This window comes from Capsaspora owczarzaki (assembly GCF_000151315.2).
Source record: "Capsaspora owczarzaki ATCC 30864 unplaced genomic scaffold supercont2.8, whole genome shotgun sequence".
Taxonomy (NCBI): domain Eukaryota; class Filasterea; order Ministeriida; family Capsasporidae; genus Capsaspora; species Capsaspora owczarzaki.
Genome location: NW_011887299.1, coordinates 1,080,824 through 1,104,686, shown reverse-complemented (window position 1 = coordinate 1,104,686; position 23,863 = coordinate 1,080,824). Strand labels below are relative to the sequence as shown.

Sequence of the window (23,863 nt, the reverse complement as noted above, 5' to 3'; positions counted from 1 at the left end):
CCATGAGTGATGATGACTGGATCTCGAAAACAAAATGGTCCCAGAATCTCAAAAGCACGGAGAGAGAGAGATGGTCCCATTTTCGCACTCTCTCGCCCTTGCTCTCTTCCATCTCTCCGTGTTTTGCCGACGTGGTCAGTTTTTGATTAACTTGTTTTCTTTAGCCATTTCGTCATCTCCATTCTTGAGTTGAAGTCACTCCTCAAAAACAGCTCATTCAAACGCAGCTCCAAACCCCCCGCCAAACACAAAACCATGTCCAACAACCTGTCTGACGTTGTCGTTCCGTACGGCACCAAGCTGACCGCCGCCACCAACGGCAAGGTCGAGGGCTCTGCCACTGTCAAGACGGGTCTTGCCCAGATGTTCAAGGTGAGCAAGAGCTGTCGTCGTCTCAATGGAAGGGCGAAGGACTCAAACGCGGGGAAATGCAAAAATCAGAGAGAGAGAACCGACCATCCGTCCGATGTCGCCATCGAGCGAAGAGTCGCATTTCTAGAGGATGGGTGAATGATGATGATGATGAATGAGTGAATGATGATGAGGATATGGGGATGATGATGATGGGGATGGGGACACGGCTGAAAACATGATGACATGTGGACCACGAGTTGCCTGTTGTGGCCTGTGCGACAAAGGCAATTGAAGCACGGCGGAGTGAGGGAAGCGAGAGGTGGGGAGGAGCAGGGTTAGGGTGTAGGAACAAAAGACAGAGAGAGTGACATGAGTATTGGAAGTGATACTGCTGGAGAGAGGGAAAGGGAGAAAACCGGAAAGTGGAGAAGCGAGAGAAGCACTGAAGGTCACGTCTTGGCTTCCACAATAATCAGCGCGCTGTGTCAATCCGCACTCTTTCCGTCCTTCAGCAAAACACTCAGTAGAGCGTTCGTTTCTTGATCCAATGGTCAGAAGTTAGGCATCAAAAAAGCAAATCTGGCCTTCACTCTGAAGCGATTCACACTGATGAACGGTTCAAACAGCCGGTTTTCTCGTTCACTTTGCTCTCTCTCTCTCTCTCTCTCTCTCTCTCTTTCTCTCTCTTTCGTTCGCTGATCAAATCCAAAGCAGTCATAAATAGCAATGGCATTTGCATTGGGGATGGGCTTTTTGTCGTCTGGATGTTCAATGAGAGAGAGCACTAGCCAAAACCGCACAGTGGGGTCAACCATCTGCTCTGATGCTGATTTGCTCGTGGTCACTTTATCACAGTGTATGTGAATATTGAAAAAAAAGAACAAAAGAAAAAAAGAAGAAGGGATAGCAACGACGAATGATCACACGTGCAGAATGTCAATGTGGCAGAGTACGATGGGATGGAGAGAGAGAGATTGAACGAGAGATCGCTCACCGTTTCCCGCAATTTTGTTTTTTTTTTTTGTTGGTCTAGGGCGGCGTTATTATGGACGTCATCAACGTCGAGCAGGCTCGCATCGCCGAGGAGGCTGGTGCGTGCGCCGTCATGGCCCTCGAGCGCGTCCCCGCCGACATTCGCAAGCATGGTAAAAAAGCGTTTTGCGCGAATGAGAGCTTGTGTTGATTTTTTGGAAACTTACCACACCTCTCAATCTCTCAATGCAGGCGGCGTTGCGCGCATGTCCGACCCGCACATGATCAAGGAAATCAAGGCCGCCGTCACCATCCCCGTGATGGCCAAGTGCCGCATTGGCCACTTTGTCGAGGCTCAGATTCTCACCGAGTGCGGAATCGACTACATTGACGAGAGCGAGGTCCTCACTCCCGCCGACGACAAGCACCACATCCTCAAGAGCGAGTTCCCCATCCCATTCGTTTGCGGCGCCCGCAACCTTGGCGAGGCTCTCCGTCGCATCAACGAAGGTGCCTCCATGATCCGCACCAAGGTAAAAGACAGCCAGCTTTATTGATGGTTTTGCTTGGCTTGCTTGTTTTGGCTTGGCTTGGCCATTTTTTTTGATCATCTCACCCTTCATTGCATTGTGCAGGGTGAGGCTGGCACTGGCAACGTTATCGAGGCCGTCCGCCACTCGCGCCAGATTAACGCAGAGATCAAGCAGGTTCAAAACATGGACGAGGTCGAGCTCTTCACCTTTGCCAAGGAGATTCAAGCCCCCTTCCACCTCATCAAGCAGGTCAAGGAGCTCGGACGCCTCCCCGTCGTCAACTTTGCCGCCGGTGGCATTGCCACCCCCGCTGATGCTGCCCTCATGATGCAGCTTGGCTGCGACGGTGTCTTTGTTGGCTCTGTACGTTTTTTGCCTGTTGTGCTTTTTTTTTTGCAAGATTGTTGTTTCGCCGTGACTCACCTCTCATCTTGAAACATTGGGTTTGTTTTGTTTGCGAATTGCTAGGGCATCTTCAAGTCTGGCGACCCCGCAAAGCGCGCCCGCGCCATCGTCCAGGCCACCACCCACTTCCGCAACGCCAAGATTTTGGCAGAGGTGAGCGAGAACCTCGGCGAGCCCATGGTTGGCATCAACATTGATACCTTGCCCGAGGGCGAGCAGTACGCCAAGCGAGGATGGTAATCGAGCAAAGGCCTTTCAGCGACTCGGCCGATCTGGTGCGCGCTTTTTCTGGTGCCATGTTTGATTATTTTTTTTTCGTGCGTGCATTTGTCGTGTGTTAAGACACTCATAGGTTAATGTAAAACAGCCAGTGGTCATGTTGATCTAGTTCGGAGTTTGGGAGGAGAGATTAAGGATATGCAGCGCAAACTGTGTATTCAAACCGAAAACGAACGGTGAATGTCGCTCTACGCAATCAGTCCGCCAATATCGCGAAGAGCATGACCAGCAGCGGCACTCTCAAAGGGCGCGCGCAAAGATGCAATGTGCGGCCGCGAAAGAGGAGCAATTTCCCAGCAGGCGCGCAAGAGAGCAAACAAGTCGTTCGGACACGACTCGGGTTGCGCCAGACGGTGTCCGGCCTCGACGTCTGCCAGCGCTTGCTGGCCTGTCGTTGATCCATAGGGCGTGGCACCGTACGAGAACACCTCCCCTGTTACAACAAATTTCAACATGTATGCACTTTGTGAGCAAAAACACGTTCCGAAATCGCCAGAAATCGACCAGATCAAACGCCAGATCTTACAAGCCAGGACGCCAAACGCCCAAACATCACTGCTATGCGAAAACTTGCGATAGTGCAGACATTCAGGCGCCATCCACTGTTTGGCGGCAAGTACATCAATCAACAAAGTCAGTTGCAATGTTTGACTCAACCCCTTAGCCAGCCCTCCAACTATCGCAATAAGCCGAGCGGCACATCAGTCCTGCAGATACCTTGACGGGAAGCTTGCCACGAGCTTCCATGCGGTAGTAGTCTTTTTCTTCGGCGAGTGCGCGCGACAAACCGAAATCAGAAATCTTGACGACAAGCCCCGTGCCAACGAGGCAGTTGCGTGCTGCGATATCACGATGGACAAATCGAATCGACTCCAGATACTCCAGCCCACCTGCGATTTGTGCGAGGGCGTGACTCATTTCGGCCACTGTCCAGCCAATGTTGCGTTTTCGAGACTGCAACAGAACGTGGCGCAAGTCGCCGTATGGCATGAGCTCGAGAACTGACATGAACGGCGCGCAGTCCAGCAGAGACGTGATGCAGCGCACAACATTGGGGTGCGAAAACTGGGCCATCATTTGCGCTTCTTCGACAAACTCCTGACGCGACTTTTCGGTCGCATCAGGCTGCATGGTCTTGACAGCAACATCGAGATACGCGCCCTGCACTCCGGCCAGCAGGTACTGAGCATCCGGCGGAACAAACTTTCGAGGAAGCTGCCCTTTGAGCACAACGCCGAAATTGCCCGAGCCGAGTTTCGCTCCCACAACAAGACTTGCGCGCAAACCGAGTTCGACATCATCGTACACAACTGGTAAAGCGTAATCACCTTCCTCGACTTGCTCGTATACAGAAGGATCCTCTTCAGGCGCCGTGGCGGGAACCGGACGTTGATTGTCGTAAGTGGGTTGCACAAGACGTTGATTGTCGTAAGTGGGTTGCACCGCGGTTGATCTCGCGAGTGGCTCATAGCCGGAGAGCGCGGAATCCATGGTCTGCATCGGAATGGTTGCTGTGCTATCCTTTTCAGAGAGACCACGGGCCACTTGACGACGACGGCGCCGAATGATCAACAACACGACAAGCACAAGCAAAACCAATATTCCACCAACGGCGCCAGCCACCGCAGGTAACATGGTTGCAGAAGAAGAGGTCTCGATATTGATGGCAGCACATTGCGGAACCGAACTGACATTCCAGTTTCCAGCAGCTGTGCAGCGGAGGCCGGTCGCTCCCGCATCGGCCAACTGAAAGCCCTCATTGCACGACAGCATGCATTCAGAGCCAAAGTCGGTCGAGTTATTCGTGCAGTGCACAGTGCCGTGCGGAAGCGTCAGAACATTGCATGAAACAAGGGTGCAGAAGGCCTCCATCGGTCGGTCCCACTCTCGCGTCGCCAAGCACTCGACAACATCGGCATAGTCTCCTCCAAGCGAGTAGCCGGGGTTGCAGCTCGGGATGCACTCGGATCCATAGTTTGTGTTGTTGTTTGTGCACAGAACAGCACCGTTTTCAAGCGTCAGAGGATCGCACGATACAATCGTGCATTCTGCTTGCAGCGTTGCGCTCCACTCGCGCGACGCCTGACACGTCACAGGATTTGTGTTGGCTCCGCCAAGGGTGTAGCCTGCATTGCAGCTCGGTGTGCATTCCGAGAGGTAGTTTGTGTTGCCATTGGTGCAGTCGATGGCACCGTTTTCGAGAAGCAGAGGGTCGCACGAAACAATCTGGCAGTCCGCCAGGGTTGCGTTCCACTGTTGCGAAGCGTTGCAGCGCACTGCGCCAGTGTAGTCTCCCTCCAGTGTGTAGCCAGCGTTGCAGTACGGGGTGCACTGCGAGTTGTACGCAGTCGTTCCTCCAACGCAGTTCAGTCCACCGTTACCAAGAGAAAGCGCGGGGCAGGCGATCGGATCGCAGTAGAATGTCTCGGGGTGTGTCCAGGTGAAATTTCCTTCGCATACTGAGTTGACAGTAGCAAGCGGTGCGTAACCGCGGAGACAGAAGCCAGCGTTGCAAGAAACGGTGCAGATACCACCAAGCGAGTATCCATCACAGTTGACAGCTCCATTGGTTGGCGCTGCCATGGTGTGCGGGCAATGCTCCTCATACAGAACACATGTGGGTGTCTCGCGCGACCACACACCGACAGAAGCAGTGCTGGACAGGCAAGTGACAGGAACAACACGCTGCGACGTGCCGTCCACGACATAGCCCGAATCGCAAGAGTAGGTGCACACTGTTCCGATGCTGCGAGTGGTCGGCTGGCAGCTCACGCTGCCGAGAGTGATTGAGGTTGGCGGGGCGGGGCAGTAGTTTGCGATAATGTTACAAGAGCTCGAATGAGACGTCCAACCGAAAGAGCTGCCATAGTCTGAGCAAGTGATGGTTGCGGCGGCAGACAGCTGATATCCATTGTTGCAGCTCATAGAGCAAGTTCCCTGATCTAAAGGGCATTGTCGAAAAAACAAACGAAAACAAACAAACCATCATTCGATGAGTTTTGCATGCGGACGCATCCGGACAGTAGAACAGCATCAAAGCTCTTACAAGTCGTGCTCCCGCAAGTGAGTTTGCCATTCGCTGGATTGCTTGGATTGCCACAGTTGATGGTGTTGCATTGGAAAGTGCGGGACGACCAAGACTTGTCCGCTTGGCACGTAACATTGCCTGAAGCGGATGTTGACCGAGTACCGGTGGCACAAGTATGAGTGCAAACTCCACCAACTGTTTGTCGGTTGCAGCTCCAAGTTCCAGAAGTGAAGAATGCTGGCGAACCGCACGACTTGGCTGCCATGCTGCAACAGGTGTACTTCCAGCGCCGGTCTTCTGCGTCGTTGTCATTCACTGAAGATCACGCAGGTGAGATCACATTCTTGGGATCCACCAATCGTACGATTCTTTACCTGAAGACATGCCAGCGATATACTGAAAAGGCTGGGGGCATGAGTAGTCCAGAGGTCCGTCATAGTTGTTCACTTCGCCAGTCGTCGAACAACCACCCGTGTACTCGAACTCGGAAATCATTTGAACGGTTTTCACTTGATAAAGACGATCTTCTTTGGTGTTCCAGTGGCGTGAGTTCATTCCGTAGATTGTTCGACCTGCCGTGGCAGTCCAGCTGAAATCCTGTCAAACCAACAGGCATCAGCTCCAGATCAACACAAGCTACATCCATCCTGAATGCGAATCCAAAGCTTATTACCTGGTCCCAGTCGTTCATCTGAAAGTAGTTTTGGTCGGGAACGTTCCCTTTCGTGATTTGCTCACCAGAATGAGAGATGCAATGCTTGCGGTAGTTCCACCAACGGTCTTCATCGTGATTGTTATGCTGCGACCGGAACTGGCCGTGTTCAAACATTGCATGATGTGTCTTGTCAGAAATCTCTCGACCCTCTCTCTTGCGTTTATTCCATGCTTCATGCTTGGCCGCCTTACCCCTGCAAAATAACACTGCGTTTCCGTGCCAACATCGGCGGATTCCCAATTGGCACTTTCCAGAGTAAACAGGGGGAACCTGTATTGCGACAAAGTAAGTCCATTGGAGCAAACCCACCATAGACCTCGCTAGCTTCAAACCTACCATCCGTCGTCAGTCATGCCGAATGCGGCTGTTTAAAAAGTGAGGTTCAACAAGCAAGTTAAATCCAAATTGCGCGCTTAGCAACCATCTACGCAATCAAGTCCCTGCAACAGCTCTCTGTGTTTTCAAGCTGATTTATATTGGTAATATATTGCTGAATGGTGTACGACGAGTCGTCGTCCTTGCTGCTGCTTGTACGAACTGCAATAGATTCGCCTTGTTTGAAATCGCGCTAATCAGCTTCAGATCAACCGCCTCCACTGCCCTTCCCCAACACGCACACCCTCCCCCTCCGCCCCCTGCACTGCAATACACAACCCAAACGTCTCAGCGCTGACCGCAAGTCACTCGCGCGACGCTGCTTGTATCTGCAGAGTCAAACAACAATGAAACCCGCTCGTCCACCCACTCACCCACCCGGCGCGCGGCCTGCTCACCCCCAGTCGAAGCGGAAGGCAAATCACAGCATTGAACACGGACGCATACCATTGCATGAATGGATGTGCGGCATCACCGCCAGCAGCACCAGGACGGCCCCCAGCGACAGAGGCAGCCGCGTAACAGCCATTTGGAAAGCAAAACAACAACAACAACAACAACAATCAAGTTAACAACAATGAGAAGTGGCCAACCCCTCACTACACTCACCCCCCAACGCCATCCCCTCAATGGCACCCCATCAATGCACCCCGCACCCAGTCTCACAGTCGCACAGGCGCACATACAAACACACATAGACGTCTAGCTCGGTGACCGATCGAGCGGGAATGGGCTGGTTGGTTCCTTGCTTTTGTTTTTTTTCTAAATCGTGTTTTCGTTTCTCAGCGTCTCAGTCCTTTTCTTTGTTTCTCAGACGACCCTTCCCGCGTCGTTTGACCTCCTCCTCCTCATCCTCCTCCTCCTCCTCCTCCTCCTCCTCCTCCTCCTCCTCCTCCTCCTCCTCCCCCACTTCCGATCCCACCACTCCACCACATAATGAGTAGCGGCAGTGGGTCACTCAAGCGACCTCCTCCGTCTGCTGGCGGCTCGCAGCGATCCACTCCGACCGGAACCCCGCGTCCCAGCCAAACCGCCTCGCCTGCATCCACCTCCACCATGCCATCAGCATCATCATCATCATCAGCATCATCGTCGGGCCCTGCCAGCGCAATCGCCGTCGCCCAGTTCGCGGCCGCGCGCGCTCGTGAGATTCAGACCATGCTCCATGCGCTGAACGAGCCCGTCAACGGCGGCGGCGGACGGCGCGTCTTCCAGACACTCCCGCGACACATGCGTCGGAGAGCAATGAGCCACAATGTCAAGCGCGTGCCAAAGCGGTCGCGGTCGGCGGCTCAGCGCGAGACCGAGGCGATCGCACGGGGCGGCGGCGGCCAACAAGCCAACAACGCTGGCGACGGACTGAGCGCAAAGGGACTCCCAGTCGCAATGGCTGCAGAGTCTGCAACGACAGTGCGTGTGGACAAGATTCAGCGCGAGACGGGCCGGTCGGTGAGCAAGCGTGCACGCAAACGCATCTACGCGCGAATCCGACGCACCATCCAAGCCGTCAAGCGCCCGACTCGAATGCGACGACGGATTGCTGCGAATGCACGTCATCGTCACTTGCTCAAGCGTGCCAGGGCAAAAGGATGGCTCGAGACGCACGTCTGGCACGCAAAGCGGATGAAAATGGCCGACCAGTGGGGATTCCGACTTGCGCTGCGTTCTGCTCAGCGCGGCATGCGTGCGACGCACCGCGCGACGCTGCATTCTGTGACAGCACACGATGCGTCGTATCATGGGATAATCGAGCTCGCTGGTCCGTTCCAGGAGCTCCTTTCGGTGCTGGGTGCGGTCAGCCACCCGACAGATCCCAGCGCTGCGGACAACACTGCATCTCCAGCGCTGACAGGCGCAGTAGCCGGCGATGCGATGCTGTTTGCCCCTCACTCCTACCCATTGGGTGTCATTGGGCCCTTTTCTTTTCTCTGGCGACCGGTGGAGCGCAACAATCACGCCACTTCAAACACAGCAGCGATGGACACGCGAGAGGATTCGAGCTCCTGCAACACCACCACCACCACCACCGAGGATCGAGCTCTTTGGATGTGGTTTCATCCGGCCTGCTTTCATGCAGCGCTGCTCGCCCTGCGCCAGGCCGTCAAGTCTTCCCAAAGCAGGAACGTTCTGGTCTTGGATCGGCGGAAGGAGATTGTGCAGTTTCAACTAACAGGGCCGTGGTCACACGCTCTTTTGAATGAAATCCTGGACATTCGGGATGGCTTGATTCTTCCAGAACAAATCCGGTCGCTCCTGGATCGGCGAGACCGGCATCGTCGCCATCCTCGGCGGCGGCTTGGCAGCACTAATGTACCCGCATCTTCTGAAGGAGGCATTGCATCAACGTCAACTGTAACACGAGAGAAGAGCACTGCTACTGATCACGACGAGTTTACGAGCGACGAAGAAGAGGCAAGCGGGTCTGACGACGATGCCGAGGACACCGACGACGACGACGACGACGACGACGATGCACGCGCGCAAAAGCGCAAAGTCTCTGGTACCACTACAGTAACAACATCCTCCACGGTTCAGACTACTGGCACAATCGCAACAGCCTCCACAACCAATGACTGGCATGCTCGGCAACAGCGTCGTCGAATCACTTCCCTGCAACGATGGGAGCAACAACAGAACGATCGCGCAGCGCGAAAAGCACAGCGTCAATTGGCTAAACAAAACCGTTATGTGCCGCAACATTCCGCCAAGCGTCGTGCTGTGGAAGACCCGCTTTCGGGAGAGCCTCGGCGCGCGTCCTCGAAACCCACCTTTCAGCGTCGTCTCGCCCTGAAGCAACGCATGAAGCAACTCCCACCCAGTGCCCTTTGGCAACCCTACTCGTTGACATCCAACATTGTCTGGGCGTCGCTGGCCACGTTGCACAACGCTGCCGCGCTTCCACCGCGAACCGTGTTTGCGCTTGACGTGCACGATCCTCGCACAGTTCATCGTTCCACCATGCGCCGAGCTGTTCATGTTGAAGAGCGCCGAGCTGCGCATGCCAATCCGAGCAACATTGCCAACGTTGCGCGCGGAATTCAAGCGCTCAACTCGAGTACATTCAATCAGCTGCTGCAACATCAGCAGCAGCAGCAGCAGCAGCAGCGTGGCCACCAAGACGTCAACAACCCAGACTTGGCGCTATCGTATAACGGAGGTGCCTCCTTGTTGTGGGACAAGGTCTCGCGTACGTTTGTGCAAGACCACCAAGTGTCGGAACGAGAGCTGCACGAGCGCCGGCAACAGTACCTTCTGCCAAACAAAGCGACCATTCACTCCGAGGAAGACACTCCAATTCCGCTCATCCTTGTGCAAACACCGGGATCGAGCGGAAGCTCGGCGCAGTTTGTCAACCACGTTCGCAACGCTTCCACGCAAGCGTCGTCCGCGCCCTCCTCCTCGATTCCAAAAACGCTGCGTGCAAAGCTCGAGAAGCAACGGCGGCTTCAGCTCGAGAGGCAAACACAGGCACAGGGCAGTCGCCAACAGCAACCAAAAAAGCCGGCGGTCAGTGCCGCGCTTCAACGAGCTGTGGCCGGTGCGCGGACGTGCGATCGCCTGCAACAAGCCGCCGTCACCAAGTCTCTCATCCGACAGGCTCTGAGTGGACCCGCAATCGGGTACGCCAGCGGCTACTCGTTTTTTGCACCCGCCAAGTTTGGTTCTGCATTCTGGCGGAGCCTCACGTATGCTGGCGCGCGTGCGATTGGCCAAGAAGATCTGGAGCGAACTGCGCTCGAAAGTGGTGACCTCCAGTTCCCAATCGACTTCCCCGACACGGTGGCGCATCGTGCTCTTGCTCGCCAGCGAGCCATGGCGTTGTCCGCCAAGCATTCGCGCTATCCGAAAGCCAAGCGCGTGAATTATCTTCGCATTGGCACCCCTTCGCCGTTCTACGCTGCGTGGACCTGGCTGCTGGCCGTTTGGGAGCGGCGTGCGTCGTCGCAGCAAGTCGACGCTCTTGTTGGCTCAGACTATGATGCATCTTCTGCCGTGTTTGTTGTTGATCAAGCGCGCTCCAATGCCATCCATCCCCGCACCTTTGCCGGCCGCAAGGCAGCGCAACAACGAGCTGCTGCACAACAACCCACAGATACTAACTCTGACGGACAAACTCTTCGAAAGCGCATCATCTCGACCGCCCTTGGCGGAATTGACAACTTTTCGTACTTTGTCCTGCGAGATCGAGTTGCACTTGAAATCCTCGACCAAGCACTCGGTCTCTCCCGCAAGTCTAGCGCGTCCTCGACGTCCGGCTCGCTCGACAAGCTCAAAGCCGGTCCTGTTCATTCCATCCTTGTCTGTATCAAGATCAAGATGCTCTCGAAAGGGGTGCCGAGCTACAATGCCATGATTTGCATGCCGACCGGAGCCGATTGCGCCGAGCTTGCCACCTCCCTTGACTTTGCCGGGCCAGTCGAGGGTAAACACACGGCTTCCGACCTCTCGACGCCAAGCGTGCGAGGCAATATTGCGGCTGCTGGTCGAACGGTGCGTTTGGTGTGTTGTGCTCGCACATCTCCCCTCACCTCCCAGATTTTCCCAAATTCAACCGCTCTCATTCGCTCGTTTGCTTTTGGTTTCTTATTTTTGGTGGAATTCACAGGTGACCTCAACCCGCGAAATCATGGGATTTGTGACGACAGGCGGCTATTCGTTCACACGAGCTAGCGGGTTTGGCGTTGCGTTCTGCACTCTGGCGTCGTTGCTTGAGCTGGCGTCGTCAAGAGCCCTACGCGAGTGAGTATAGCACAGATGCGCAATGATTGGTTTTTGTTGTCTTTTGCCGCATGGACTCACAGCTGCCGTTGCTTTTCAACCCCCCCCCCCACACCTAGTCCGATGCCGTTCATCCTTGTGCGAAATCCTCGATCACGTCAATACCGCGTGGCCATGTTTTCCATTCTCGACTCGTAGCCGCTCAGACCGACAACACGTCGCTTTTGTCGAATTCGAGTATCGAGCGTGTGTGTTGTTTCAATCACATAAACTTTTGGGGTTGTTCGTTGCGTCAATAAAGTCAAAAAAGACAATGAATTGGATTGAAACAATGGAACAAAACCGTACATCTGCGCTACTGGTGTAGATGCAATAAATTTCAAAAAAAAAGTTGACGAAAAAAGAAGCAAAAAAAAAAAAATCCAAGGAAGAACAAAGAAGAAAAAAAAAGAGAGCAGGACAACACGTTGAAATTAAGCACCGGTGGAAGCAGCGGGTGCGGCTTCGGTCGTGGCCGTGGCGCCTTGCTCCTTGGCCCGTCGGCTGAGCTCTGGAAGGACCTCCTTTGGCTGCTTTTGCAACAAGTTGTTAACGGCAAGGAAGGTGGAAACGCGCTCGTACACGGCAAAGGTGATGGCCTGGCCGGGAACGATGCGCATGAGACGGGGCGTCAGTCCCTTGTAGAAGGAGCGGATGCCTTCCTCTTTCAACATGGTTTGGATGGTGCCCGACACGCCGTTGTACTTGGGGGTCTCGCCGGGAATGGTGCGCTGCTTTTGCAGGCGGGTCTTGATGACGTCGATGGGCGAGTTGGCGAGCGGACCCATGGCGCCGCTGACACCGCCGACGAGCAAGTGCTGCCAGGACTCGAGCTCCTTCTTTTCGGGCGAGTAGCGCAGCCAAGTCTCCTTAATTTCGCGGTAGGCAGTAAAGTTGACGGCCTGGTTGGTTGCCTGTCGCAAGACGGTGGGGATGACGCCCTTGTACAGGGCAGACAGACCCTCCTCCTTGATGATCATGGCCGCAGCGTGGATGGAGCCACGGTAGCGGGGCGCGTCGTGCGGGTCTGCGAGCGAGTGCCGTTGCGCCTGCAGGCGAATCTTAACCACTTCCATCGGCGTCACAACAAGGACGGCCTCAGTCACACCAGCAAGCGTGCCGGCGAGGAAGACGCGCGAGCGGCTGACGGTGCCGTCTGCAGACGCCATGGCCGACTTGAAGGCCTCAAACGACGAAAAGCGGATGGCCATCTTGGGGACGATGCCCGACACGACCGCCGTCAGTCCTTTATACAAGGCCATGACGCCCTCAATTTGGATGATCTTTTTTGCTGTTCCGAACGGTCCGATGCTTGCCTGTGGAGTGAGAAGGAGGAGGGTGGGTGAGCGATCGACCGACAAAAAAAAAATAAATAAAAAAATAAACCACCACAGTCAAACCGAATCCGCCTTTTTCACTTACGCCGCGGTTGCGCTGCAGTTGCATGCGCGTCTTGATTGTGTCGAGCGGATGGCAGATGCATGACTCGGCCAGACCCGCGCTACCACCAGCGACGAGGTTGGCCATGAATGTCCGGTTGGTGTTTTCCTTTGCTGGCGGCATGGCTTTTTGATAAGAGGCTTCTTCAATCGTTCAAGTGGTTTGTTCTTGGGAGGATGTTCCGTTCCTGCTCAGTAATGTCGGACGGGTGCAAAACAGAGAATCTGAGCGAAAGCGTTCCAAAGTGTAAGGTCGAGTGAAGTGAGTGAAGTGAGTGCTTGATGCATGACAATGGAGAATGGCGAAGGAAAAAGTGTGAGCGAGTGATAAGGCACGCGCTGCGCTGCTTTGCATCATCGTTCGCGCAATGCCATTCGATGGATGGAAAGGAGTACTCGAGTTTTGATCATTGCAATAAAATGACGATCGGTGATCGACTGAAGCGGAAGCGACTGCGGGGGACTCACGTAGTCACTGACCGTTTCACCCAAACTCACTCACAATCACTCACAATCACTCCGCCACTGGAACTGAACTGAACTGAACTGAGCTGAAACTGAGCTGAGTTGATCGGTGTACACACAATCACCCAAAACATGCTGATCGTCGTCGTGCCTTTTCAACCCAGCATTGCAGATCACGCAAACCGACCAAAGTTGAAAAAAAACCCAACAAAAAAAAAAAAAAAAAAAAAAAAAGATCAAAAAAATCCAACATCAGAGACGGAAGACAGACGAGGAACAGACAGACAGCCGAGCTCTTGGACGGAGTCTGCTTTTTGAAAAAAGCGGGAAAGTCTGAGATTGTGAGAATTGTTGCAAAGTGGGGAAAACAAACAAGAATCTGGTTTTCATGTCAAAGTGGAAAGTTCTGTCTTGTCGGAGAACGAAACGGCAAAAGTCAACATCAGTCGTCCTTATTCATTCGGAACACACAACCAAGAATGGACCTGCTGCGCTCAGTCGGACAGTGGGCACACAGGCCATCACCGCAGCAGCCGGACGGCCAACAGACTGCTCAGCGCCAACGTACCGCAGTCCAGCGCCTCAATGCACGGCGGAGACTGGCTCGCGAGCGATTCCGCAACGCAGTCCGCAAAGTCATTCTGATGCGCAAATTTGCCTCGCCACGAACATTGCGACTCGAGAATGCGCTCATCACCAATGCCGTGCACTACGATGTCAACGGCCTGGGTGTTCACTTGGACCAGGTGAGCAACAGCACTTGTGCCGAACGTTGAGTGGAAAAACAAGCCAACAAAAATTTGAGCCAAATTGTTCACTGACTGCAAAAGCACTTTTGGTTTTTTTGGCATGGTAGGACCCCGCCACGATGGAGTTTGGCGTATTCACTCAAAGAAATAGCCAGCGCATGTACAGACCATTCCCGATGGTCGCATTTCACGCAGTGTCCATGCGCGATCTGGGAGTTTACGTTGGGTTTGCGCTGGGTTTGCTGCTCATGCTCTTTCGGCCGTCCCTGTTTGTGCCGCTCGTGCGCGCCATGCTGGAATTCCTTCTCCAGACAAAGCTCACCGATTTGTCGTCGGCCTTGATGACGGATGTTGTCGCCACGGAGGGCTGGAAGCGACTTGTCACCTCGACCATCTCCTATGCTGGAGGCATTCTGCAGGCGGCAGCCATCTTTTGCTTGGCGCTTGCCGCTTACATTGGTGTCGGTTGGCTCCTGTGGCGCGTGATCAAGGGCTTTCCACAAAAGCTGCACGAGGTCTGTCGCTACTTTCTGACAATGAACTCGAACTCGGTGTTTTGTCGCCTTTTTTTCTTGTTTTTTTTGGCACACTCACGCTGCGCTCATGTATGTGATGTTTGGAATGGACCGACAGAGCTACTTTTGGAAGGCCAACTGTCCCTACTGCCACTTTGACATTCGCTTTCGCCTGCTCCTTCGCTTCCGATGCAACCATTGCGGCTGCATGTCGCGGTTTGACGACAAGCTGCGGCTGTTGGTGCCCTTGGACGCGCTGCCGTTGCCAGCCTCCAAGCGTTCTGCAGCACTATAAAAGTAAAACATTGCTGCTGGTTTCGTTGTGCTGAAACAATGAAGCGCTCTCAAGCATCGAACAACCAAACATTGACGAGCAAAATATCGATTAATTTTTAAGACCCAATAAAGCAATACAAGAGAAGCAACCGCAAGCGTTCGAGCGTACGACAGAAATCACTAACACATCCCTCAAACAGAAGACAACTCATAGAATACGAATAAAAACAAAGCAAACAGCAAACTCGTCGCCGTGCTCATGCACCAATGCTCAGCTTGACCTCGGAAACGGACATGAGCATAATGTCCACAATCTGCTTGGCAGCGGTGCCGTCGCCGAACGGGAAGCACTTGCACGACATTTTGGCAAAAGTTTGCTCGTCCGTCAGAAGCACGTTCGCCTCCTTGACAATCGTGTCCTCGTGAATGCCGACGAGCTTGGTAACGCCGGCATCGACGCCTTCGGGGCGCTCGGTGGTCTCGCGAAGGACAATGGTGGGCTTGGCAAGCGCAGTGACTTCTTCTTGAATGCCGCCAGAGTCGGTCATGACCATGTACATGCGGTCCAGGAAGTGGACAAAGACGTCGTACTCAAGCGGGTCGAGCAGATGGACGCGCTCCACCTTGCCCAGCTCTTGGCGGACGGGCACACACACGGCGGGGTTGAGGTGGACGGGGTACCACACATTCACGTCCTTGTGCTGCGCAATGATGCGCTTGACGGCACGGCAGATGGCCGCAATGCCCTCTCCGTGGTTCTCTCGACGATGGGCAGTGAGAAGAATATGGCGCGCCTTCTGGCCAGCGGGGAGCGTGGCGTTAGTGGCTGCGTCGACGGCCTCTACGCGATCGAGCAGCTGGCGAGCCGCTGCTGAGGGTGCCTTCTCACGAATCAGCAGGATGGCGTCGATAACGGGATTGCCCGTGACAAACACGGTCTGCATGTCGATGCGCTCGGCGCGCAGGGCCTCGGCGGCATAATTTGTGGGGGCAAAATGCAGGTTGCCAACAACCGAGACGATACGACGATTGACCTCTTCGGGGAAGGGGTTGTAGCGGTCGTTCGTGCGCAGACCAGCCTCAATGTGGCCGACAGGCACGCGATAGTAGAAGGCGCACATGGCGGCAATCATGGCTGTGGTGGTGTCGCCCTGAACAAGGACGAGGTGAGGACGAACGGCTTCAAACACGGGCGCCAGCGCAGTGAACAGACGCGCCGACAGGTTGGAGAGGGTTTGGCCTTGGGTCATCAGGTTGAGGTCAATATCCGTGGCAATGTCAAACAGCGAGAGGAGCGGGTCAATCATCTGGCGGTGTTGCCCAGTCACGCAGGTAATTGACAACAGGCTCTCCGAGCGACGGTCCATCTCCTTGAGCACGGGATAGAACTTTATGACCTCAGGGCGAGTGCCGAAAATAGAGAGGACTCGCGTGGCAGTCGGGCGCACGGCAATGCGCGCAGCAACGCCCACAAGCGAGGCACCACCGGACGGCACCGGGGATGCCGACAGAGGGGTTGTGGAGCTGGAATCAGCGGGTGTCAAGACATTGGCTTGCATGCTGTTCAAAAACTTGTAAACTCTGTATTCGAGTAGGTTTCAAGTTCATAGAAAGGGAGGGCATGTGAGCTTTGTCAAATAAACTGCGATGCAGCCAAAAACGAAAATAAGCCAGAATGACGGAAATCTCGCTCGGAAATGCACCAAAAAAACCAAAAAAAAAAAAAACTGAAAAACAAACACCAACAACAATGGTTTCTGAGGTCTTTCAGCTGTCATTGCATTGGTCGTCCGTTTTGAACGTTTTTGGGAAAACAACGCAACAGCTGCAGCGACAAGTGAAGTGCGAGTAACAAAACACAAGTGGAGAGTGGACGGCTGCTCATTACGACTGCAGCATTTGGCAAAGCTGTTCCACTCGTCTCGTCCGCCTTGCACCCGACTCGTCTGCCCCCCCCAACGCCCGCGCCTCAGCCATTGTCAGAGACTGGCGCAAGATGAGCGAATCGTGATGGCTGTTCCCCAAAGGGAGCAAGTCAAGGAGCAAAGGAATGGCCAAATCTGCGCGTGGGGCCAGAACAAAGCGCAAGCCAAAGCGACGAGGCGCGGCATGATGGAGGCGAGCATGGAAACACATGCAGACACACATGGACAACACAGGTGGCGAGCCGATGGAGGCGAGGGGCGGAACCGGCACGCAATGGAAGGCAGTTCCACAAAAAAAAAAAAAAAACAAAAAAAAAAAAGTTGAAAAAATGGAAGAACCACAACAAAAAACAACCATAACAAAAAGCCCCACCCACGAACGCATTGGCCAAGCCACAAGTGCACACAAACAGGTTGCCACCAGCGTTCCATCAAAGCAACGAGAAGGCGGAAAACAACTTGTGGCGGGCGCGAAGGGAGCAACTGCGGTTGACCAAAAATGGAGCTCCCACGAGAGCATCAAGAAGTTCGCACAACGCCTCCTCCTCCAGCCCTGTTTCTGAGTGCTGCTCTCTCTTCTTAGAGGTCTCTATTTGACTTTGACGCATTTGTAGCGACAACTGGAGTGGGATTTGACGAGGCAAGGGCAGATGTTGCGCAAGGTTACCTTTTTGGCAGAAAGATGAGCGACCAAACAAACAAACACAAAACGGGGACTGCAATGCAAATAATGACGATGACGGACGTAAGTTCGCACTGCTTTTGCTTTGACTGATTCCAATGATTACCAGCGATCGTACAAGTCTAGCTACATGGACGGCGAAGCTAGAGGATTGATGGGAGATGCAGTCAACCTTTTTTCCCCCGTTGAAGGTCAAACATTGACTTGAGACCGTAAATGAAAAAAAAAAAAAAAAAAATGAAGCGTTTTGTTGATTTATGATGCTAAAGAAAAGTCGGGTGCCTTTTTTTTTTTTTTTTTTTTTTTTTTTTTTTGTTTTTTTTTTTGGGCGTGCGGTGTTCTGTTTTGTCCCCTCCGCCCCTCTCACCCTCTTGCCTTGTGCTTGCGATGAACGTCTGCCTCACATACTAGACCCAACGGCGTCGGTGCTTCTGAAAGCAATGACGTCGCGGCTCCGCTTGATCTTTGCGGGTGTGCTGCTTTTTGGCGCCGTGATCGGGTTTTTCTTGTCGTCCACACTGAAAAGCAGCAGCGGCATGGACTCGTTCGACTTTGTCGTGCTCGAGGAGGACGACAGCGATCCATGCAAACGATTCAACTCTCTAGACGACGATTCAGCGGCTGGAGTGGCCGTCGAGTGCCTTCTCAAACGGCCGTTGGGCTTTCTGCCCCTTTTCGACATTAGCCCTGCTCCCAGTTGGCTGCCTTCCGATCAGACAGCCGACGGATTTGAACTCAACATTGATCTGCAAGTTGCCAATGTCTCCTTGCCAGTCGACTGGTCCATGGACCCATTCCACGATCGTTCCTGGCGAATGTGGCTGCACGGTCTGAACGGTAGGTCCTACCGTTGTTTCAACCTCGACTGAATGGGTGGATTTTCGTGATTTCGACCAACACTGCATTGAAAACCCATCAACATGCGTGTTTCCGTTCATGACAGACCTTGTTGCGCCCTCTCTTCGGGCATATGCGCAAAATCCTCAAACCCCAGAGTACTTGCTCGTGGGGAAATGGTATGCTTTGGACTGGTGCCGAAAGTTCCGCAACACACACCAACACACGGACGACAATGGTAATTTTGTCTGGTACGACATGGCCGTCACCTCTCGAGCTGTGGTCCTTGTGACGTTGATGCACTTGGGTGCCCATGCCGGACCCTTAATACTACCACTCTCAGAAATGCGGCTACTGGCACAGTGCGCCATTGTGCACGGCGAGTTTATGGTGGACACCTCCAATTACTTGTGGCACAACCATGGTTTATTCTGCGACGCATCGCTCTATCTTTTGTCAGACATTGCGCCGTGGTTGCACCCAGACACGCGGATGTGGAAACAAACGGCTATCGGGCGATTCAACAAAAACGGACGAGCGTCATTCGACTCGATCACTGGCGTGCACAAGGAGCACTCGACAGGCTACCAACTCTGGATGTCCTACTTGCTTTACTTTTGTGATCAAGTTGGCTTGCTTTCGTACACCAGTTTGAAGGCAATTCTGCCGCAAATGGAAAACACGCTGACCTGGATGCTGACGACCGACGACGCCCAGTCGCTGCCGTTGATCGGCGATACTGCGGGCGAGAATACTCCACCCAAGCCGATTTACACGCACACGGACGGGTTGGCGCCTGAAGAGTTCAACCGCGGCGGTGTTGCAATTGTCAAGCAACTATCAACGAGCAGTCACCTCTTTGTGACTGCCTGGTTTTTTTCCTGCGTCCACAAGCACTACGACGATCTATCCTTTATTCTCACCGAGTTTGGGCGCCGGTTGCTCGTCGATCAAGGGAGATTTGCCTATTTTTACGACCACCCTCATCGGTAAGAGCAGCAGGTTGTGTATTGTTGTTTGGTTTTCTTGTTTGTTTGTTTCCGCCCCTGAAGTTGTTGCCTCCGTGTTTAACAAGCTCGATGCTATGTGCTTGCCTTTGGACATAGGCTTTACACGGTCAGTGGTGCAGCGCACAACGGCATGACGGTAGACGACTTTAAACCAGAGCCGTGCAAGAAACTCGGCCAGCCGTACGGCTCTGCGATTTTGCTCAGTACGTCCAATCAGGGCTGGACTGTGTTTGCCGGGGACAACCCCATCTTGACACGAACGCAGGGAATCCGCCACACTCGTGTCTTTTTCTACCTTCCATCCAAGCTACTCGTGGTGGTTGACCTGGCCGTGCCATCCGATTCCTCAAGTGTGCACCAGTACACGCGCCATCTCCATTACGACACAGAGATAGCGTTGGCCATGACGGATCGTGCTGGCTACAGCGCCTTTGTGGAGCATGACGGCACCCAACAGCAGCTTGTGGCTCGTGTCAGGGATTGGTCTGCGACTGCCAACATTTCCTCGTCCACCATCACGCTGATCAAGGGACAAGCGACGCCAACACTGCAGGGCTGGACATATCCAAAGCTGCGTGTACCGGTTCCCGCGTTCGTCTCCAACATGCGAGCAACGGTTCGAGGCAATGTGGCGTTCGTAACCGCGCTCCAAATCGCGCAACCATCGGGCCAGGTCCCAGCCGCACGGCTGGTTCAGCCCGTTTTCTGGACGCAACAGCATGGCGCCGTTCGGACTGTCGAACTTGATCTTGTTGTTGACGGCGTTCACTGGCTTTTGAAGGTCGCTCTTGCCAAGCGGGAGTTTGAAGCCACGATTCTTTGATCTGGATGCGTGTGTTGCGAAGTCGGGCTCAGCCCCCTAATTGTTTTTTGAATTATTTTCACGGTATATTCTCAGTCAACGACACTTTCGCATCCTTGCTCGTATCTAGAGCGAGGATTGAATTCCAGGCGACAATAGATCTACTCGTGCATGTCTGACATTGTTCAGAACTGGTGCTTTTCAAATCGTCGTTGAAGGATTGCTTCAGTTTCTGTATTTTTTGTTTCAGAACAACAAAGCAACAAATTAACAACGACAGATTTCAATTGCAAACCCGGAAAATACAAAGACAAACTTCATCAGACGGTAGTTTGCAATACCAGTTTGTCTGAGTGGGAAAAATTGGGTTGAACATCAACGCATGCACAAAATAAAAGAATCAGACATAAAAGCACAATCTTGACAGCGAGTGAAGACAAAAGCCTGCATCACGGTGTTGAAATGGATGGCGCGGAGGAACTGCTTGTAGCATTGCCACTGGAAGAGCTGCTAGCAACGTTGCCACTGGAAGAGCTGCTTGTAGCGGTGCTAGAGGACCCGGCGGACGAGCTGCTCGAAATGGAGCTGGTGCGATAGATGGGCTCTTGCGCATGCGTCGGACACACCCAACGAACCTCACCACCGTCGAGCACAACAGCTCGCTCCAAACCGGCAAAGGACTTGTACTCGTCGTTCTTGGACAGGAAAGCAGCCCATTCCCTTGCCGCCTCTTGGGACGAGTGTGTGACTTCTGAGGAAGCAGCAGATGCAGGCGCTGGTTTCCCTTTGGCGCTGGAACTCTTTTTCTGATCGGCGTGGTCGAGCAATCTTTGCAAGTAGGGCAGAGCTTCGAGCGGGTCTTCCAAAGCAGTACTGGCTGAATCAACAGCATCCGTTACATCTGGTGCACCAGGAACAAAGCTGGCTGCTTTCAAGAACGGACGCACAAACTCAAGCAGGCTGCGAACACGGGAACCATACTTTTTCAGCCACTTTGAAAACTTGGCAATTTCGTAGCCGGGATGACTGTCGATACGATGCCACTCTGGCTGGTTGTTGGTACCCATGTGAGCGCATAGCAGGTGCGCAGTGTGGCGTGACTTGTAAAGTTCTTTGAGCTTGGAAAACCAGTTCCGGGTCGCAGCCGGAGGCATCACGACAAACAACAAGGGGCATGGTTTGTCCAGCAAATCCAGTTGCATTTGGACTTGACTCGTGAAAAAACGAGCGATTTCGTTTCTCTGCTCCTTTTGCAAAGATTCTGCCGTGTCCAGCCGCGAAATCAAGCTGTCGGCAAGCTCATCAATGCGCTTCAGAACTTTGTCGAACTCGACAGAATTGGTTTTGACCACATTTGGAATTGATCCAATAAGAACATCCAGAGCGTCCCGGAAACTCTTCAAGTTCCTTGCTGCTTCAGTCGCAAAGTTGGTAAAATGTTGCGCATTGGAAGTCGCAAACTCTTGAAGCTGCGTTTGCAGTTGAGCTGCGACAAGTGATGCAGCTTCCGTCGCTGCTCTTTGGATCTCGCTCGCCGGTGCTGGTTGCGGTTCGAGCTGCCGTAGCGCTTCGACATCCTCCGGTGTGGGTTGTGAAACCGCTTTCAAGCGACGCTGCAACAGCGAGTGGAGAACTGGAAGCCATTCCTCCTTTGGTAGCGTGATGTGCTTGTGCAAACATGACAAAATCATACTGTTAATGACCGCATCACGAACTCGAGGTCGTAGCGTCAACCTGCATGCTTGATTGTCATCAGGCTCGTGCATGGGGCAGCGCAGATAAGTTTCCCATGAAATTCCAGGATACCAATCCGAGCTGAGCGTGTCAAGAATCTCAATCAGAGTTGGAAGCAGCCTCTCTGGATGCTTCCCGCGAGCGGTAAACTCGAGGCGCACATTGGAATCGTTGCGATGAACACGCAGGAGCGCTCGAGGACCGTCGCAATTGACCAGAACAGCATCTTTCCACGCTGTCAAACTGAATTTCCGCTCGTGAAAGCGCACAACCAGCCTCGAGAAAAATCCTTCCAGCAGAAACTTTGTCTCCATCACAATGGCAACTTCGTGCGGCTCGCTCGCTTCAGGCTTCAATGACCATCTACTAGAGTCAAACTCGTAAGCTGGGAGGTACGAAGGGATGACATAGCGAGTTTCGGCGCTTGAAGCAGAATCGGTTCCAGTCTGATCGGCATCGCTCATCTTGTACAAAAGCTCGTATCGCTGAAGGAGCAGCACAAACTGATCACAAATCGCAGAATCGATGCCCTTCCAAGCGTTTCGAAGCAGATTTGCACGAGTCACAATGCCATCCTTGACCCATCGATCTTTAGGCTTCTGGGTTATTACCCCAGTCAGGACTGTTTTCGTGAACCATTGAGGGTTCAAGATGACTATATCGTCCAAAGAAGCGAGGAGAGTGGCAGGTTGCAGCGCGGGAACATTGGACGTGTCTGGGGTCGCTGAATTGGCGAGACGATGGAAAACGACCCAGCCTTGAAAACGCAAGAGCTCCATGAATGCATCGATGGCTCGCCCGCTGAGACGCAGTGACTGGCCAAGCTCGACAATTTCATGCCATCGACAGAGGGGCGGTTTGTTCTGGGCGACCAACTGATCGGCTCGCTTCCGTAGAGAGTCTCTGAACCGGATGTACCGGCCATCCACCGGTTGATTGTAAAACGGCATGTTTTGTCCGGCTTGAAACAATGCACTCTTGAGTTCCGGCATGCTCGGGGCCCCCGTAGAGTTCCGCGCGTTAATGTAGACGGTCGAACGCACGTTAAACGAAACACTTGATTTTTTCAGGCTGCTGAGCAGATTGGCAAGATTTTGTTTTTGCTCTTGCTGCCGCTCCGAAGTGTATGACGGATCATCAATGTGGGTTCCAACAAGAATGATATCGGCGTTTGGAACGCAAGCGTGCAAGCTGCGGAGCCAAAAGGCAAGGCGCGAATGGAGTGACAAGTCTTCACGCACGTCAAACAAGACCAGGTAGACTGTTCGTTCTCGAAGAAAGAACTGGTGCGAAACCAGATAGACTTCTTGACCAGCGAAATCCCAAACGATCAAAATCATGGATTCGTCTTTCTCACGCAGAACGACTGTCGAAATATCAATACCATCGGTGGAATTGGCAATGCTGAACATATTGGAGAACGCCTGTCGCACGTAACCGTCGGCGCTTCCAGTAACAAGCGAGGTCTTGCCGACTGAAGGATCTCCAAGCACGACCACGCGAACTTCCTGGCATCGAACGGAACCAAATCGCCACTGATTCGCAATGTGTCTGAAAGTGGGGAAAAGTGAGGTCAGAATGGGGTCGTTGACGAACGAACTCGGACCAAGCGGAAAACTTACAACTGAAAAGTTGGACGGATACTGTGGCGCAGTACCGTTTCCTCCACATAGCCGATCTGATTCTTCTCCAAACTACCGATTGATCTGTGAGTAATGCTGTTGCTGGGCATTCAACATTTAAACGCTTACTTGAGAATTTGCAAAGTCGTATTTTTTTGGAGTGCTTCTGAGATGGAAAGAGCCCCAGCGTCTCCGATCTGATTCGATGACAGACTAACGATTGATCTGTGAGTAATGCTGCGGTTGGGAATTCAACATTGAAAACGCTTACTCTAGATTTTGCAAGGTCGTATTCTGTTGGAGTGCCCAGCGTCACCAACCCGATTCGAGTCCAAACTGTTGAGACATTGAGTGAAAGAACTCGTCTGAATCTGGCTGATCAAGCGAC

At 53.4% G+C, this 23,863-nt stretch overlaps 8 protein-coding genes across 8 annotated transcripts; 4 read left to right on the top strand and 4 right to left on the bottom strand.

Annotated features, from left to right (window-relative positions):
• Nucleotides 1–163: 163 nt before the first annotated feature.
• On the top strand, nucleotides 164–2,650 carry CAOG_05279 (vitamin B6 biosynthesis family protein). The gene is made up of 5 exons (XM_004346914.2): nucleotides 164–372; nucleotides 1,388–1,499; nucleotides 1,579–1,859; nucleotides 1,962–2,222; nucleotides 2,328–2,650. The coding sequence occupies exons 1-5, from the start codon at nucleotides 256–258 to the stop codon at nucleotides 2,502–2,504; spliced, it is 948 nt and encodes a 315-aa protein (XP_004346964.2). The 5' UTR covers nucleotides 164–255; the 3' UTR covers nucleotides 2,505–2,650.
• Nucleotides 2,651–2,686: 36 nt separating this feature from the next.
• Nucleotides 2,687–7,235, bottom strand: CAOG_05278 (tyrosine-protein kinase SYK). The gene is made up of 9 exons (XM_004346913.2): nucleotides 7,109–7,235; nucleotides 6,623–6,650; nucleotides 6,478–6,556; nucleotides 6,245–6,382; nucleotides 5,946–6,168; nucleotides 5,590–5,886; nucleotides 3,261–5,485; nucleotides 3,070–3,145; nucleotides 2,687–2,976 (listed from the first exon to the last, which is right to left on the bottom strand). Exons 1-9 carry the CDS (start codon nucleotides 7,188–7,190, stop codon nucleotides 2,732–2,734), a joined length of 3,393 nt encoding a protein of 1,130 aa, XP_004346963.2. The 5' UTR covers nucleotides 7,191–7,235; the 3' UTR covers nucleotides 2,687–2,731.
• A 356-nt stretch (nucleotides 7,236–7,591) lies between these two features.
• Nucleotides 7,592–11,726, top strand: CAOG_05277 (hypothetical protein). Its single transcript, XM_004346912.2, has 3 exons — nucleotides 7,592–11,152; nucleotides 11,268–11,401; nucleotides 11,500–11,726. The coding sequence occupies exons 1-3, from the start codon at nucleotides 7,598–7,600 to the stop codon at nucleotides 11,576–11,578; spliced, it is 3,768 nt and encodes a 1,255-aa protein (XP_004346962.1). The 5' UTR covers nucleotides 7,592–7,597; the 3' UTR covers nucleotides 11,579–11,726.
• On the bottom strand, nucleotides 11,692–13,093 carry CAOG_05276 (succinate:fumarate antiporter). The gene is made up of 2 exons (XM_004346911.2): nucleotides 12,842–13,093; nucleotides 11,692–12,735 (listed from the first exon to the last, which is right to left on the bottom strand). Exons 1-2 carry the CDS (start codon nucleotides 12,980–12,982, stop codon nucleotides 11,854–11,856), a joined length of 1,023 nt encoding a protein of 340 aa, XP_004346961.1. The 5' UTR covers nucleotides 12,983–13,093; the 3' UTR covers nucleotides 11,692–11,853.
• A 684-nt stretch (nucleotides 13,094–13,777) lies between these two features.
• CAOG_05275 (hypothetical protein) lies at nucleotides 13,778–15,012 on the top strand. The gene is made up of 3 exons (XM_004346910.2): nucleotides 13,778–14,069; nucleotides 14,180–14,587; nucleotides 14,706–15,012. Exons 1-3 carry the CDS (start codon nucleotides 13,803–13,805, stop codon nucleotides 14,880–14,882), a joined length of 852 nt encoding a protein of 283 aa, XP_004346960.1. The 5' UTR covers nucleotides 13,778–13,802; the 3' UTR covers nucleotides 14,883–15,012.
• A 108-nt stretch (nucleotides 15,013–15,120) lies between these two features.
• Nucleotides 15,121–16,422, bottom strand: CAOG_05274 (UDP-N-acetylglucosamine 2-epimerase; the record flags this gene model as incomplete). The annotated part of the gene is made up of 1 exon (XM_004346909.1): nucleotides 15,121–16,422. The coding sequence occupies one exon, from the start codon at nucleotides 16,420–16,422 to the stop codon at nucleotides 15,121–15,123; it is 1,302 nt and encodes a 433-aa protein (XP_004346959.1).
• Nucleotides 16,423–17,910: 1,488 nt separating this feature from the next.
• Nucleotides 17,911–20,140, top strand: CAOG_05273 (hypothetical protein; the record flags this gene model as incomplete). The annotated part of the gene is made up of 3 exons (XM_004346908.1): nucleotides 17,911–18,307; nucleotides 18,414–19,296; nucleotides 19,414–20,140. The coding sequence occupies 3 exons, from the start codon at nucleotides 17,911–17,913 to the stop codon at nucleotides 20,138–20,140; spliced, it is 2,007 nt and encodes a 668-aa protein (XP_004346958.1).
• A 428-nt stretch (nucleotides 20,141–20,568) lies between these two features.
• Nucleotides 20,569–23,823, bottom strand: CAOG_08874 (hypothetical protein; the record flags this gene model as incomplete). Its single annotated transcript, XM_011272227.1, has 4 exons — nucleotides 20,569–23,404; nucleotides 23,476–23,547; nucleotides 23,605–23,688; nucleotides 23,792–23,823. The coding sequence occupies 4 exons, from the start codon at nucleotides 23,821–23,823 to the stop codon at nucleotides 20,569–20,571; spliced, it is 3,024 nt and encodes a 1,007-aa protein (XP_011270529.1).
• Between the last annotated feature and the right edge of the window lie 40 nt (nucleotides 23,824–23,863).